This window comes from Calidris pugnax, unplaced genomic scaffold (assembly GCF_001431845.1).
Source record: "Calidris pugnax isolate Ruff unplaced genomic scaffold, ASM143184v1 scaffold133, whole genome shotgun sequence".
Taxonomy (NCBI): Eukaryota; Metazoa; Chordata; class Aves; order Charadriiformes; family Scolopacidae; genus Calidris; species Calidris pugnax.
In genome coordinates, this window is record NW_015090977.1 from 4,350,677 (window position 1) to 4,366,746 (window position 16,070).

The 16,070-nt window shown below is 58.8% G+C and overlaps 2 protein-coding genes across 6 annotated transcripts in view; one reads left to right on the plus strand and one right to left on the minus strand.

Annotated features, from left to right (window-relative positions):
* The window catches only part of POR (P450 (cytochrome) oxidoreductase), a 34,472-nt gene extending 27,190 nt beyond the window's left edge, over positions 1–7,282 (plus strand). For all 5 annotated transcript variants that reach the window (XM_014953237.1, XM_014953238.1, XM_014953239.1 and 2 more), the window contains 8 exons: positions 209–325; positions 1,073–1,191; positions 2,678–2,859; positions 3,023–3,172; positions 3,694–3,961; positions 5,048–5,193; positions 5,416–5,501; positions 6,229–7,282. In XM_014953237.1, the coding sequence (XP_014808723.1) occupies positions 209–325; positions 1,073–1,191; positions 2,678–2,859; positions 3,023–3,172; positions 3,694–3,961; positions 5,048–5,193; positions 5,416–5,501; positions 6,229–6,373 (1,213 nt within the window). In that variant the 3' untranslated portion in view covers positions 6,374–7,282. The remainder of the gene's footprint in view (positions 1–208; positions 326–1,072; positions 1,192–2,677; positions 2,860–3,022; positions 3,173–3,693; positions 3,962–5,047; positions 5,194–5,415; positions 5,502–6,228) is intronic.
* Positions 7,283–7,655: 373 nt separating this feature from the next.
* On the minus strand, positions 7,656–16,022 carry TMEM120A (transmembrane protein 120A). Its single transcript, XM_014953242.1, has 12 exons — positions 15,943–16,022; positions 13,326–13,444; positions 12,865–12,981; positions 12,289–12,348; positions 11,493–11,588; positions 11,137–11,226; positions 10,728–10,793; positions 10,379–10,440; positions 10,040–10,132; positions 9,271–9,335; positions 8,593–8,661; positions 7,656–8,501 (listed from the first exon to the last, which is right to left on the minus strand). Exons 1-12 carry the CDS (start codon positions 16,006–16,008, stop codon positions 8,388–8,390), a joined length of 1,017 nt encoding a protein of 338 aa, XP_014808728.1. The 5' UTR covers positions 16,009–16,022; the 3' UTR covers positions 7,656–8,387.
* Between the last annotated feature and the right edge of the window lie 48 nt (positions 16,023–16,070).

Here is a 16,070-nt window from a genome sequence, read left to right on the forward strand (position 1 = left end):
GGAAAATGATCAGTTTTCTGTGCCAGCATGGGCAGTGGCAGGATTATAGTTTGGTTTGTGCTGTGATATGCTTTCAAACGTGAACCAGGACAGCCCTGGGCTCCCATCATGGAGCTTACTCTGCCTGCAGAGGGAACATGCCTGGATAGCTTTCAGCAGCCTGAGCCTGCAGGAGAGTAACCCAGAAGGTCCTTGTCTTTCCTTCCAGACCCTTCGATGCCAAGAACCCCTTCCTGGCCCAGGTTACGGAGAACCGCAAGCTGAACGAGGGTGGAGAGCGACACCTTATGCACCTGGAGCTGGATATCTCCAATTCCAAAATCAGGTAGATTCCCCCCCCAATGGGAGACTGGTTCTCTATTTTGGCAGGAGCATTCTGCATCGGGAGCAGAGAACAAGGATGTGGCACTGGCCTCATCCAGCACTTCAGAAGGGGACCTTGTTCTCATAATTACTTAATGCTGCCCCTCTGGGCTTCTGCACCACATATCAGGTACCCCACGTCAGGACCTTCTCCCAGCTCTTTTGCTGTGCCACCTGGCTGTCCTGTGCCCCTCCAGAGCTGGCCATGCATGCCCTGAGCAGTCCCAGCTGCAAGAATTCTCTAGAGTCATTCAAAAAAGAGGGCACTTGAGCTATGAGAGAGGGGAGAGCTGGCAATGGCTCATGCCTGGCTTAGGTGTACAAGCCTAAGGGAAATAAAACCCTCTTCCTGGCTTAAATTCCTCTGTGTGTGCTTGTGAGAAAGCTATGAATCCAGGTGGCTTAACATAAGAAAATACTGCAGAGGTTTTGAGCCACTTTGCTCCTTGCCTGTCAGGGAGTTGGCCTGTCCTTGCTGGAAGTCTGGCCTCGTTCAAGTCTCAGGCAAAACTGCTGTTGTCTTGGAGGTCCCTTGTGAAAAACCTGGTTCTTCAGGGTCCCTGGTTGTGCAGGGGCTGTGTAGCAGCTCAGATCTCAGTGTTGTCCTGCTGCCTCTTCCACCAGCCTGCTTGTCTTGTGGCTGAGCAGCTCAGGGTGAGTGAGAAGCAGTGCTGGTGTTTCATCTGCTCTCCTCCTGCTCTCGTGCCAGGTATGAGTCTGGGGACCACGTGGCGGTGTACCCAGCCAACGACTCCTCTCTGGTGAATCAGATTGGTGAGATCCTGGGCACGGATCTGGACACCATCATGTCCCTGAACAATTTGGATGGTGAGTATCATAGAATGCTTTGGGTTGGAAGGGAACTCAAAGATCATTGAGTTCCAACCCCCCTGCCCTGGGCAGGGACACTTCCCACCCGACCAGGTTGCTCCAAGCCCCATCCAGCCTGGCCTTGAACCCCTCCAGGGATGGGGCAGCCACAGCTTCTCTGGGCAACCTGTGTCTCACCACCCTCACAGTAAAGAATTTCTTCCTGGTATCTAATCTAAATCTCCCTTCTTTCAGTTTAAAACCATTACCCCTTGCCCTATCATTACACTCCGTGATCAAGAGTCCCTCCCCATCTCTCCTGTAAGCTCCCTTTAGGTACTGGAAGCCCCCCTTTAGGGACTGGAAAAGGTATGGATCACCCCTGATCATCAGCAGTTCTCCATCAGCTGTGGCCTCTACCCTTCCCACCAGACCAGGAGCCAGGTCACCTTCAGGTCCCGTAGGGCACTTTTGGGCAGAGCTGTCCCGTGGCCGCTCCAAGTGCAGTTCCATCTCAGCAGTGGTGGCACAGAGCTGGCTGAAGGGGGTTGGTTGTGAAGTGCCCGTGGTGTGCCCATTTGACAACAAATTATGTAACAGCACGCTCCTAATTGCAGAGCATCAGCCCATCAGAGCATCCCGATGGGCCACGGAGCTCAGCGGGGGCCTTCTTGTCCGAGATGCTGTTATTCAGTGCTTGGAGGAGGCTCAGACCTGGGGACTGAGCTGCCAGGAGGGAGCACTTGTGCTGGTACAAAGAGCCTTTCTCGGGCAGCATTCCCAGCGGAGCTGGGCTCTGGCAGGAGGGACACGGTGGCAGCTGATGCCCATCTTGCTCCTGAAGCAGCGCAGCCTGACCCAGGGAATCAGAGGTGGTGGCCCAGAAGCCCAAAAGCTGGCTCCTGGTTTCCAGAGAGCAAGTGGCTTCAATGCAGTGCTGGAGCCTGCAGCCCCCTGTGCTGTGTCCCAGGCTGTCTGACCTCACGCTGTCATTCCTGTCCCTTAATGGGGCTCTCAGTCTGCTGCACTGAACGGCTCCAGCCTCCACTGCTGGTGCTTACCTTTCCCAAGGGGGCTGTGAGCACAAGTGTCCATGGCTGAAGGAGACTAAGGAGGCTTTTGAGGCCAGATCTGGAGGAGATGTAGGTGTGTAAGGCCAAACTGGCTGCGCAGAACAGGATTTGGTCCAGGAGTTTGCTGGGTGCATGGATATCTTGGGGCAGAGCACCCTGTTGGGGAGCACAGGGTTTGGGGTTTTTTTGCAGATAGACTGTCAGGCAGCATCTGGGAAACACAAAACAGGCTATTGGGAGGCATAGCTGCCTGGAGAGGGAGCTGCTTCAGTGTGGGATCAGGACTTTGGCCAACAGACTGATTCAGCCCTGGGGCAGCTCTCTCCTCCCTGAAGCCAGATGCCCTGCTCTGTCCCCAGCTGCGTGTAATCCCTTAACAGCATGCAGTTGCTGATTTTTAACATTTTTTTGGTCTCTCTTCTCTCCTCCAGAGGAATCCAATAAGAAACATCCCTTCCCCTGCCCCACATCCTACCGTACAGCCCTGACCTACTACCTGGACATCACCAACCCGCCCCGCACCAATGTCCTCTACGAGCTGGCCCAGTACGCCACGGACGCCGGCGAGCAGGAGCGCCTCCGCAAGATGGCATCCTCTGCTGCCGAGGGGAAGGTGGGAGCTGCAGCCTCCCCAGCAAAGCCACTGGCTTAAACTGGGTGCTGGGGGATCCCCCAAAAGGGATGCAGGACCGTTGGGTACCCCTTGCAAAGAGCTGAGGGGGTGTTTGTGTGTGTGTGTGGGGAAGTAGTCACGCGTTTGCCCTCCTTGCCCGCAGGCTCTCTACCTCAGCTGGGTGGTGGAGGCCCGGAGGAACATCCTGGCCATCCTGCAGGACATGCCCTCGCTGCGTCCCCCCATCGACCACTTGTGTGAGCTCCTGCCCCGCCTGCAGGCCCGCTACTACTCCATCGCCTCCTCTTCCAAGGTGAGTGACCCCGGCTGCAGCTCCACGTTGCCACTGTCCCCTCTCTCAGCTGGAGATGGGACAATGGGGGACTTGCCCTGGTGACACTTTCAGTGACGGGGGAGGCTTTAGTTATCTCTGTGCATGAGAAGAGGGGCTTGTCCCAACTTCCAGTGGGTTTGCAGGGGGTCCCACGCTGCAGCCAGCTTGTGCCACCCTCCCTGCAGCCCTGCTCCTCTTCACCCAGGGCTTGGAAGCAAGGTGACTTTTTAAGGGTTGGTCAAAATTCACTCTGTTTTGTGCCTGAAGCCCTGAAGTTGGTGGCAATATCGAGGGAAGCTCAGTGGTCCTGTGGCAAGTTGGGCACAAGACAGCAGCCCCATGTGGGACACGATTGGAGGCTTGATCTGCCAGGGGAGGAATAGCTGTCCCAACACTAATGATGGGTTAAACTTCTTCCTATCCTTCTCTGAGCTGTGGGGTTGCCCAGGACCTCATCTGGAGATCCTTCTCTGCCTACTGCTGACCACCCTTCCCTGCAGGTCCACCCCAACGCCATCCACATCTGTGCCGTGACGGTGGAGTACGAGACCAAGACGGGACGCCTGAACAAGGGGGTGGCCACCAACTGGCTGAAGAACAAGGTGCCTGACGAGAACAGGAGCAACTCCCTGGTGCCCATGTACGTCAGGAAGTCCCAGTTCCGCCTGCCCTTCAAACCCAGCACGCCTGTCATCATGATCGGGCCGGGGACTGGCATAGCCCCCTTCATCGGCTTCATCCAGGAGCGGGCCTGGCTGAAGCAGCAAGGTGGGTGCCCAGAGACTTCCCCGGGGACCAGAGCTCCTCAAGATGGTGCTCTGCAGGGCCAGTTGGTGTCTCCAAGGTGCTGCTTGTGCTGCTCACATCGCTGATGGGTCCAGTCAAAAGCAGAGCAGGGTGAAGAGAATATAAGAAGGACATGGACCTGATGGAGAGGGTCCAGAGTAGGGCCACGGGGGTGATCAGGGGGTTGGAGCACCTCTGCTACGAGGACAGGCTGAGGGAGCTGGGGTTCTTCAGCCTGGAGAAGAGGAGGCTCCGGGGAGACCTAATAGCAGCCTTCCAGTACCTGAAGGGAGCCTACAGGAAGGCTGGGGAGAGCCTGTTTAGAAAGGCCTGCAGTGACAGGATGAGGGGAAATGGCTTCAAGCTGGAGGGGAACAGATTTAGACTGGAGATTAGGAGAGGGTTCTTCACTGTGAGGGTGGTGGAGCACTGGAACAGGTTGCCCAGGGAGGTGGTTGAGGCCCCGTCCCTGGAGATATTCAAGGAGAGGCTCGATGAGGCCCTGGGCAACCTGGTCTAGTTGGGGGTGTCCCTGCTGACTGCGGGGGGGTGGGACTAGATGACCTTTGGAGGTCCCTTCCGGCCTGGGCAATTCTATGATAAGAGCAGCTGAGTGGTTTTGCCCAGCATGAAAAGGGCTGCCCAGGGAGGGTGTGGAGTCCCCTTCTCTGGAGATTTTCAAGACCCGCCTGGATGCTCCTGAGTAACATGCTCTGACAAGCTCTGGGTGGTCCTGCTTCAGCAGGGGAGTTGGACTAGATGGTCTCTATGGTCCCTTCCAACTCTAAAAATTCAGTGAAGGTGCTTTGTCCTCCGCTTTTGGCCACAGAGGACATTTTTGGGGGACAGACAGACCCGAGCCATTTCTCTGACCTCTGCCACCACGTCTCCAACTAACCCCAGTCGAGTCACTCATTTCTGAAGCTCGGGGGTACCTCTGGGAGTCAGAGTCCCGAGCTTCCCCTGAACAAACAGCAGCAGTCGCACAGCTCTGGGTTGGGAGGACAGGGGGAGGGCAGGGTTGGGGGCTGCGGGGACCCAGCTGATGGGGGCTGTGTGACCCTGCAGGCAAGGAGGTGGGCGACACGGTGCTGTACTACGGCTGCCGCCACGAGCGCGAGGACTACCTGTACCGCGAGGAGCTGGCCCGCTTCCGCCAGGAGGGAGTCCTCACCCAGCTCAACGTTGCCTTCTCCAGGGACCAGGCTGAGAAGGTACCTCCCCAGTCTCCTGCCCGGTGTCCCCCATGGCAGTGGGGGAAGAAAAGGCCCCGAGGGCTGGAGAATCCCAGCTTGGGGCCTTGAGCCTGCTCCTCTGCTGTCCCGTGGAGCCATGAGCATGGGCTTGGCTTCCCCTCCCTGGGCAGGGGCTGTGATGCAGCTCGGTGGTGCAGAGGCTCTGCCCCCTCAGCTCACCTCCACCTTGTTTCTCTCCAGGTTTATGTTCAGCACCTGCTGAAGAAGAACAAGGAAAACATCTGGAAGCTGATTAATGAGGGGAACGCTCATATCTACGTGTGCGGGTAAGTCCGGTGGCAGGGAAGGAGGGGACTTTGGGGAAAACATTCCTGTTCTTGGGAAAATGAGCGTGACTCCAGTTTTGGGCACCTCAATCCAAGAGAGATCTGGAGGTGCTGGAGTGAGTGCAGAGGAGGGCAACGAAGCTGGTGAGGGGGCTGGAAAACAAATCGTATGAGGAGCGGCTGAGGGAGTTGGGGCTGTTTAGTGTGAGGAAGAGGAGGCTGAGGGGAGACCTCATCACTCTCTACAACTTTGTGAAAGGCCACTGTAGAGAGGTTGGTGCTGGTCTCTTCTCACAGGTAATTAGTGACAGAACGAGAGGGAATGGCTTCAAGCTCCAACAGGGGAGGTTTAGACTGAACATTAGGAAAGAATTTTTCACTGAAAGAGTGGTCGGGCATTGGAACAGGCTGCCCAGGGAGGTGGTGGAGTCCCCATCCCTGGCTGTGTTTAAGGGCTGTTTAGATGCAGTGCTGAGGAACATGGTGTAGGGGAGGACTTTGTAGAGTAGGGGAGATGGTTGGACTCGATGATACCAAGGGTCTCTTCCAACCTAGACAATTCTATGATTCTATGACTCAGTTTACCCACTTGTCACAAGCCCTGGGAGGATTGTGCTGTCCTTGTTCTGGGGGAGGGCGTGCGGGTGGGTAGATGGGCTGGGGTTGGGGTGTTCAGAGGTGACCAGACTCTGTGTTACCACCTCACTCATGGTCCTCTTCCTTCCAGTGATGCTCGCAACATGGCCCGGGATGTGCAGAACACCTTCTATGAGATTGTGGCCGAGTTTGGGAACATGACCCAGCCCCAGGCCGTGGACTATGTAAAGAAACTGATGACGAAGGGCCGGTACTCTCTGGATGTCTGGAGCTAAGAGCGGGGCTGGTGGGGCTGGGGAGAGAGCGGGTTCCTCAGGAGAACGTGGGCCCACAGGAGGTGGAAAGTGCCTGCTCGCCCACTGCTGCTGTGGGTGACAGCGTTGTCCCCAGCCCACAGCTACCCCAGTGTCACTCCCAACCCCTCTTTGGCTACAGCAGCCCCCTGGGGTGGGCTGTGTACCCTGGGGGGTGGAAAGGGTTGAGAGGGGCAGGGGGTGTAGCTGAGGCTGTTGTCCAGGAGCCGTGGTGCCCCTGGTACCCCAGGGAGCATCTCATGGCACCAGGGTTTGCCTTGAGGTCAGGGCCAAAACTGATGTGGCACGGGAGGGACAGATGGTGCTGGGGGAGCTCTGGGGTCCTTCCCTGAACACAAGGTGTTGCCTTATCTCCTGGGGCTGGAGACCACCCTGACAGACAGCCTGGGGACAGCGGAGGGGTGGAAGAGCCAGCAGCTGCCTGTGAGGGCCCGGTGTGGGGCAGGGATCTGTCCTTGCCTCCCTCCTGCCCCAATTGTCCATCTCTAGGACGTGGGGCTGGCAGCTGGCTCTGGGCACAGAGCTGCCCCACACCACCAGGACCCCACAGGCCCCCCGTTCCTCTCCCCTACTGCCCACTTTGGCTCTGGCTCCCAGTGGGGAGGGGATGGCTCCTCTCCCTCCAGAAGAGACCTGGTCTGGGGGGCTCTCAGCCCCCAGGGGCCCTGCTCGCTCCCTGGGGTCCTGCAGCCGGCAGCTCCCCTGTGCCCAGCCCCTCCCTCATGCTGTGTACGGTCTTTTTTTTTTTAAATACTGTTTTTATTTTAACATCTTTGTGATTTAATCATGGGAAGAAAAAAAAAACCACCAACTTTCAGGCTTTTCCAATGACTGTAAATTATTTAAATACATTTGCCCTTGCAATAAAAATACTGTTTCTGTCGTTTGCTTCCTGCCTTCCCTCTGGAAGGGAAGAGGGAGGCAGGAGGAGCGATGGCTGTTGACCAGGAGGGAACCTGGGGGACCAGGTGGCAGCTCTGGGTTGAGGCTGAGCCCTGGTGGGGTGGGTGGATGGCTCTGGAGTTCAGCAGAGGTTCTGGTAGTAGCACGGAGCTTCTCTTCCCCTGGTCTCCAGGGTCCCTGAAGCCCTGCTGGGCCCTGCTTTGGCCAAAGCTCTGGCCACAGCCCATGCCATGGGGCTGTGTGGGCCAGCAGGAGGAGCTGGAGATGGTTTTATTTCCCTCCCCCTGACTGGTGTTGGGGGACCGCTGCCTCCTGAGCCAAAACCATGCAGCACACAAGCTGTTCTGAGACCACCCCAGCAACCTGAGGCAGCACCTTCCCTTTATTTTTTGCACGTGCATCCCCCAGAGATGCAAGACCAGGGCCCTGTTTGCCCAGCTCCGGCGTGAAGCCTGATTCAGGCTCGTGGTGCTCCCACCCTGCAGCTCGATGGTGCAGGAGGAACTGGGGTAGGACACAGCCTGGAAGCCACCACGTGTGGATGGCCTCTGGCTGTCCCCAAACGCAAAGGGGGGCTGCTGGAGGAGCCACTGCTCACAGCCCATGAGATATGAGGGTCTTTGTACTTCTACCTTCAACACCCCAGGGGCTGCCCTGGCTTCAGGGCTGGGGAGAGATGGAGGAGAGCCTTGGCCATCACCCCTGGACCCTGCCTTGTCCCAGGGGAGGTGATGCACCCCGGGCTGCCCTTGCCTGCAGTGGGGTGGGGAGCACAAGCAGAGCTGGTCTCAACCCAAGAGAACTATCCCAGTAAGTGTCCTGAGGGCAAAGAGGAGGGGAGCAGCTGTCCCAGGCAGCCAGGAGAGGGGTTGCAGGGTGCTCCTGCCTCCAGGTGAGTGATTCAGATCCAGCAAACACACAGCCTGGTGGGGAGCAGGCCCCGAGCTCTGTCCCACACCCAGGCTTCCAAGGAACGGGGTGAGACACCAGAGTCTGGACGGCTTCAAGGAGATGGGGATGGGTCGATGGAGCTGGTGGGGAGAAACAGTCCTGGCCCCCACGCTGCCCCCCTTCAATTCTGCTTCGTGTCTTTGTTCTTGTTCTGCAACTTCTGGTGGACAACGCGGAGGGTGGTGTAGAAGTTCCCCAGGAAGAGGATGAGGAAGGGGAGGCCGCACATGAGGACCTGTGGGAGCCGTGGAGGTGGAAGTCAGCAGGAGAGACCTGCCTGGGGACATCCCCCTCCCCAGGGCAGCAGCCTGGGACCCCCCCCTTACCTGCCACTCCTTGCATTCCGGGTGCTGGATCATGCGGAAGAGGGTGACGGCGTTGTAGAGCTGCCAGAACTGCAGGAGAGAGGAGATTTAAGGGAGTTTCTCCTTTCCAAGGCCTGAGCCCACACTGACGTTTATCCAGCAGCTCCCTCTGGGCACAAACCCCAGGCAGACCTTGTGTGAGGCCAGTCTGCCCCCCAACCAGGCTTGGGGCCAGAGGACCCCAGGTGGGACATCTCCCCCCCTTTCTTGCCACCTTCTGGAGCCCAACAGCTGGGAGGAAGCCTCAGACCAGCCTCCTGCTTTTGGCTCTTGGCCTAAATGATCTGAGCAAGGAAGATCTGGCCCTTCAGCAGCAGCAGCCCAAGAGCTGAAGCTCAGAAGGGTTTTGGAAGGGTTCTTGGAGCCAGCCCCTTGGCTGTATTTTGCACCTCAACTTGAGCGCTTGGCAGAACTACCCCAGGTCCTCCCTGTCTCACAAACCAAGTTGTGGAGGTGGTGGGTGCTTTGGAGGAAAAAAAAAGGCTTGGCTTGTTCAAAGCATTTCCCTGCCCCTGGCATCCCCCTGCACGGCTGCAGAGCCCGCAGGGACCCGGGTGCAGGTGGGCCTGTGGCAATATCTGCTCCCACCTGAGGCTCTGGCCTCCAGCCAGGTCCCTCCAAGGATCAGTGGATACTCACGTGCCCAAAGAAGAGGAAGGGAAGCAGGAAGGTGAGGCCTCTCCACATCCAGGACTGGAAGCCCTCTGCAAAGGAGGAAGGTTTGCATGGGGACCCGAGAACGTGCTCCCTGAGGGACCGGATGGGGCCCAGCTCCTGAAGTCATGGGCAGGGAGGTTTAGTGGCCACCCTGTGCCAGGCTGAGGGGGGTCCTGCCAGGCTAACACAGCCTTGCCCTGGGCACTTGGACTCGCAGGGAAGGCTGTGGCAGGGATTCCAAGCCCTTGGCTAACGTGGGCCTCAGAGGAGGCTGCTCTGGTAGAGCCACCCTTGCCCGTAGCTGCTGTCCCTCAGGCTGAGCACTCCCTGTCACAGGGCAGGGGGAGGTGGCAGCTCACAGGGTGCTGGAGGGACATTTCATCTCTAAAGCAGCTTCCTGGGGGAAGCTCGGAGGCCAGGAGCCACATCTGCTGCTACCTCGTGTCCTGAGGGAGCCAGCCACGGGCTGGTGGCCCCAGGAGAGCAGGCGGAGAGGGGCATCCAGCCTATGGGATGCAGCTCTTGGAATTTTGGCTTTATTTGCAGCTTTTCCATTTCTATCACTGATAAACCAGTCAAACTAACCTCAAAACAACAATAACCATCACCGTTGCCTTTAACAGACACCACAACTCCCAGTTAGCCACCAGTCTGGTGCTGGGAGGGAGGCTGCAAGCAACCACAGACCCTGCAGCAGCAGCGGCAGGTCCAGCCGGGGTGGGACAACCAGAAAGGGACAATCCCAGCTTACCCACGGTCAGATCCATGTTGTGCCTCTCGCCCAGCGCTCGCAGCCGGTACAAGCACCCACTCTGGTAGTAGTACTGGAGGAACTGGACAAAGCCTGCAAGGAGAGCGTGGCTGCCATCAGTGGGGGCCTGGGCATCAGCTCTCAGCCCCAGCATCAGCCTGGCTCCAAGGTGATGCCGCGCACAACAACCATCCCCGTGCCAGGGGGGTGGAAAAAAGGCTGAGGCAAAACCCAGGGAGAGCTGTGAGGCTGTGAGCAGCTACAGCCGGGTCTCCACGTGTTGCAGACACAGTGGGACCCGAGGCTGGTCACAGCCCCAGCACACATGGCAGCACTTACTCTGGTACATGGAGAAGGAGAGGAATTGGTTCCTGAACATCTGGTACATGAGCCCGTCCGGCCTGTGGAGAGACGATGCTGGCTGGGGGACGTGGGGCTGAGAGGGGGTGCAGCCAGCCCTGCCTGCCCCACAGCTGGGGCAATGGCCACCTCCCACCAAAATAGGGACATCCCAGCCCAGGGACCCTCCCTGCTGCACAGGGTGCTGACGGCTGCTTTCTTTTAGGGTGCTTGGGGGGAACGTGTGGAGTTCACTGTTAGATCCTGATGTCCACAGAGCAGGACCACGGCTGTGGGGCAGGGCAGAGAAGCTTCACCAAGTGGGCTGGGGGGGGGGACGCAGACTTACCATGTCAGCATGACACCTGAGAGGAAAGTGGAGACGTAGTGATGGAAGACCCACCAGCCTTTGATTCTGGAAGGCAGAGACAGGCAAGGGGCGTCAGGTCTTGAGCACGAATGGAGACCCAGACCCACAGCAGGGGGGCAGAGCCAGCCCAGCACCAGCCACCCCCCAGCTCCCAGGGCAAGGCGAGGAGCGGGGCTGGGGCTCTTCCAACCCCTGCTCCACCTTCCCTCACCACCTCCAGATGGGGAGTTCCTCCCGCCCGGCTCCTACAGCTCATTACTGGGGTTTGCTACACCCTGAGTAGGAGGGAGCTGCTCCCTCAGGAAGTGTGGAGCTATGCCATGGGTCCCAGCTCCCCAGCCTTGCAGAGAAGGACCAACTCCCCCCTCCCCGAGCCCGGGGAACTCACTTGGATCCATTGTTGATCAAGATGCTCTCCCGGATGGTGAGGGTGCAGTAGTACCACACCAGGAGGAAGTTAAAGACGGCGTCTGTCACCCTGGTGTCAAACAAAGCAGGGTGTAAAGGTGGCAGCAGAGGCACCAGCCACACGCTGGGGGCACAGGCACCGAGACAGCCATCACTGCAGGATGCCCAGCCACCCCACGGCCAGGGAGACCTGCTTCTCCAAAAGCCACCCCACCTCCAGAGCAGTGGCCAGATCCTTTGTCAGGATCTTCCTCAGCTCTGGACTTTTCAAGATGGGAAAGGAGGACACAGGGGCCCTGGGAGGAGATCTCTGCCCAGCATTCAAGCCAGACTCACCTGGAGTTGAGGAGGAACCGACAAGAGAAGGACACGATGAGTAAGATGATGGTGAGGTAGAGCTTGAATTTCTCATACTCATCTTTGTATGCGAACCTGTAGGGAAGGACAAGGACAGGCTTGGAGCAAGGTGGCTGCTGGAAGTCCCAGTAACCCCATCCCATCTGGCTGGGAACCTGTGGGACATGCTTGGGGAAAAACCTTGTCCCCTGGCTATTTCTCAGAGGAGAGCACGCCAGGCTGCTTTCAGACAGGTGACACAGCTTCAAGTCACCCCCAACCATGCCAACCAGGCGGGTGGCTCTGGGAAGCTGCTCAGGTTTAGCATCTGCTCAGCTCGTCAAGGGGAGACCTGGGGAATGGAGGGAAGAGGATGTGAGCTCCTGGCTGGGCACCTCTGGCATTAGTGTCCCAGTGTGGGGGGGGCTCTCGTAGGTGAAACCCAGCCCTTGGTGTTTAAGGGAAGAGGAGGGGGCTGGCCAGTGCCTGCATGAGTCTGTCTCTCCTGGAAGTCCCTAATACGAGGGAAACCCGGACACAGCTTTGGTGGAAGATCCCATTTAGCTTGTCAGAGCTAATGGTCTGTCCCAGCCCGGTGGCAGGAGCACAAGAGGGGGTCAAGGACTCGGCTGGTTCCTGGAAGAGAAGCAGGGGACAGCCTGGGAAGGGACTCTGTGCCAGCCACGTGTCTGCACGCGCGGCAGCTCAGCCCAGGAGGAGCTGTCACTGTTTCCTGGTGACGAGGGGACCCCAAGCCAGGCAAAGCCCGTGGCAGCAGTGAGGAGCGGGGCCGTACTTGGCCTGCTTGCTGAGCAGCGTGACGTTCACGTTCCCGAGCACCAGACTGAGGTACAACCTGTGGAGAGAGAGAGAGAGAGAGAGAGAGAGAGAGAGAGAGAGAGAGAGAGAGAGAGCAGAGGCGTTAGGAGGGGTGTCTGCCCGGGAGCTGGCAGAGGAGAGGGCAGAGCTGTCCCCTCTCGTGCCACCGCCGAGGCCGTGGGGCTGGGAATGTGTCCCCAGCTGTTTTCCACTGGGAGCTGCCAAGCGCCGTGACTGGCACAAACGCTCTGGCATCTCCTCCCAAGGGCAGGGGGACGGGCAGCCGAGCACACCCCCACCTCCCGCGGGCACCGGGGTGTTCGCTGGGGCTCCCCACCACGCACGGCCACCCTTCAAGGGCAGGAGAAGGCCACCAGCAGGGAGAAGATGGAGGGGGGATGCAGGCAGTGCTGCAGGGGCTCAGGCTGGCTCCTGCCCAGGTGTCCTCTGGGGAGCAGCACAGCTGTGACACCGCCGGGAGCAGGGTGACAGCAGGTTTGTGCCTGGCAGCGTTACAGCCGGAGGGAGGACCCAGAGATGAGGCGCCTCTTACCCGTTCTTCTTTGGCAGGTAGGCCTCCATCTCGAAGAAGACATTCTGCCTCTCTTTTATCAGGTTCTGGGTCTCTTGGATGGAGTCCTTCTGTTCGGGATTCACCTGGGTTTTGCATCTGGGGGAGGAAACACAGGTGGTGGCACCAGGACAGCCCCCGTAACACAAACGGCACATGCTGGCACTGGGTACAAGTGCCTTGTCTCAGACAAGGACACCCCAAGGACAAGGAAGATGGACTGAAGGCAAGGCCACAACTCCATCTGCAGGGTGAGCTCCTCTGTGGTCAGGCTGGGATGTTGCCCAAGAAGAGGAAGCAAGAATGGGAGCCAGGAGAGGCCAGATGGGTCTGCTCCTCAAGGAAGCATGAAGAGCTTTGTGTGGGACAGGGGGGCAGTTCAACAGCCTGGTCCTTGCTGCTCTCCCCTCCTGTCCCACCCCATCACAGGACACCCTACTCACTTTTTGAGGGACAATGACAGCTCCTTCAGCCGCTTCTTCTGCCGTGCGATAGAGCTGGAGATCCCGTCCTGGAGTTTGGTTAGCTCCTCAAGCTTCTGCTTGTACAGCTTGTGATTATCCTGGGAAGGAGAGACCAGCATGTGTTACAGCCCAGCCACCCCTGTCCTTATTGGGGACATCTGTTGACGCCTTGGTTAAAAATTGTCTCTGCCTTCCCCTGCACAGCAAGCTGGGCAAGACAAGAGGTGGCTGCAGAAGGTCAGGCGTGCCCGGGGACAGCCTGCAGCCATCCCTGCTTCTCCCTGGGGGCAAAAGCAGCCACCAGGGACATCCATCCCCAGCCCCAAGGAAGTCACCTACAGGGGCAGGCACATCCCCAGGGCACAGCCTGCTCACACACCGACTCGGGGCTTTGGGGCTCCATCCCGAGCAATCCCGGTCTCTTCTTCCAAGTTACAGATGATAGGACAAGGGGTAATGGCTTCAAGTTGCGCCAGGGGAAGTTCAGGTTGGATATTAGGAAACATTTCTTTACTGAAAGGGTTATCCAGCATTGGAATGGGCTGCCCAGGGAGGCGGTGGAGTCACCATCCCTGGAGGGATTTAAGAAACGTGTAGACATGGTTCTTCAGGGCATGCTCTAGTGCCCAAGATTACTGGTTTGTGGTGGGGTGCTGTGTGGGTGGGTGATGGTTTTTGGTTTGGTGGTTGTTGTTGTGTGTTTAGGTGGTGGCTTTTGTTTTTTTTTTTTGTTTTTTTTTTTTTGTGTGTTGGTTGGACTCGATCTCTGAGGTCCCTTCCAACCACTACGATTCTGTGATTCTGTGAAGCCCTTGAGACGCTGGAAGGAGCCCATCAATGAACTGGCCAAAGGGGATGGAGTCCCAGCAGGGCTGTGGCCAACCGCCCGGCTCCTCGCGCGGCCGTAACCCAACCGCACCTGGGAAAGGCTGGATGCCATTCTTCTGCTATATTTAGAAAGGAAAGGAGAGAGCACGCTGGATCAATGCTCCTCCTTGTCCAGGTCAGCTGGAAAACAGCCTCACCTTGACCCACAAGGCAGCCCGGACGCCACCTCCACCAGGGAACTAAACCCTGCTCGCGACAACCCTTGGACTAGACCTTGAGGCACACACATTTTAGCCTCCAGAGCTCTTATCGAGCACTTTATCAGCAGATGGCAAAGCTGTTCCCAAAGGAGAAAGGTGAAACCAAGACACGGAGGAGGGAAAACAACTTGTTCTCCCTGTGGTGACAAGGGTGGGAACGATCCCAGAGAGCCCCCGCTCCCCTCACACTCATTTATGGCCCCCTTCTCCCCCAGGACACTCCCTGCTCGACCCATCAGGCTTTCCTGACCCCATCTGGAGTCACCTCCTCCTCCTGCTCTGGAGTTAACTGAGAGCAAGAGGCTTTTGTGACAGGTCCTTTAGTGGTGCCAGCCTGGGTCCCGCTGCTCGGACACGGCCCGGATGAGGAGCCACTTCCAGAAGAAGGTTTCTGAAGGAAAGGGCTGGCACCGCGTGGCTGCAGGCGGGGTTCCAAACACACAACCCAGGCCATCCACCCAACCCCTGTGGAGCAAGAGGAGGTTTCTCAAAGCCTCCCTTGCCCCAGATCTGGGGCACAGCTGTGGTGTGTCCACAACAACATCCGCTTCGCCCCGCTCCCGGGGGGGGGAAGGAGGGGGAAAGGGAACTGGTGCAGATGCAGCTGATTGATCTTGAATCTCGGCAGAAGATGGTGAGCCAACCTTTTCCTTGGCTGACCCCGGGGCTGAGCTGAATCCTGCCCACTCCTTGCCCCGGGGATTACAGAAAGCAGGTGGGAACATCTCCGATACCAGTCACCTTTCCTGGCACAGAGGACCCGACAAGCTCTGGTGGCACCAGAGGGAGGGTGTCCAGGGTTGAGAAGCATCGGGACGAGGTGCCCGGTTGTAGCGTGGCCCGATTCCTGGCTGCCTCCTCCCCCTGGGCCACCTTTGGGTGGCTTTGGGCTTGCTGGAGCTGGGCTGAGAGGAGCGATAAGGAGTGTGAAACGGCCCCCACATGCCTCATTCCTGGCCGTGCCCTGCCAGGCTCCTCACCCTGAAAGCCCTGGAGATCTCACCTCTCCACCCCACGTCCACCTCGGGCTGGACAACGAACACTGACCAGCCCTGCAAAGCCCCTGCTCTCGCCAACACCCCCGCGTCCAGGCGAGCTTTTAATTAAGCAGCTCCTCGGTGGTGACCCCGGCACGTCCCGGCACCCCTCGCCCCGCTCCGAAACCCTTTGCCCAGAAGCACAAGGGCTTCGGGAGGAGCCGCGAACCGAGGGCTTTGGGGGGGCAGGGACACACCGGGCTCCGAACCGGGGAGAGCCCGGCTGCCCCCGGTACCCGTTCGAGATGCTGAACGGTAACCTCGGGGTGCCCGGGCTCCGCGCCCCATCAAGCGTTAACGATCCCGGGGGTGGAGGCGAGCCCTGATGCAGCCGCCGACCCGTCCCTGTGCCCCGACCGGCGGCTCAGCTCCCCCGGGCCGGGGGCTCCCCCGGGGTTAGCGAAGGGGGGAAAGAAGAGGAGGAGGAGGAAGAGGAGGAGGAAGGGCGGCCGGTAGCCCGCGGTGCGGTACCTGGATGCGCTGGTAGCCGTCCTGCAGCTCCTCCCACTCCCGCAGGCACTCGGCGACCGAGGCCATGGCGGCGATGGCGGCGGGAGAGCGGCCCCGGCCCCGCGGCGATGGGCGGCCACCGCCTCCCG

Coding starts and splice junctions, on each gene's coding strand:
- TMEM120A (XM_014953242.1), bottom strand. CDS start 16,008: ATGGCCTCGGTCGCCGAGTGCCTGCGGGAGTGGGAGGAGCTGCAGGAC. Junction 11,227..11,492: donor CGGTTCCTCCTCAACTCCAG/GTGAGTCTGGCT, acceptor GTTTGACACCAG/GGTGACAGACGCCGTCTTTA. Junction 10,794..11,136: donor TTGATCAACAATGGATCCAA/GTGAGTTCCCCG, acceptor TCTGCCTTCCAG/AATCAAAGGCTGGTGGGTCT.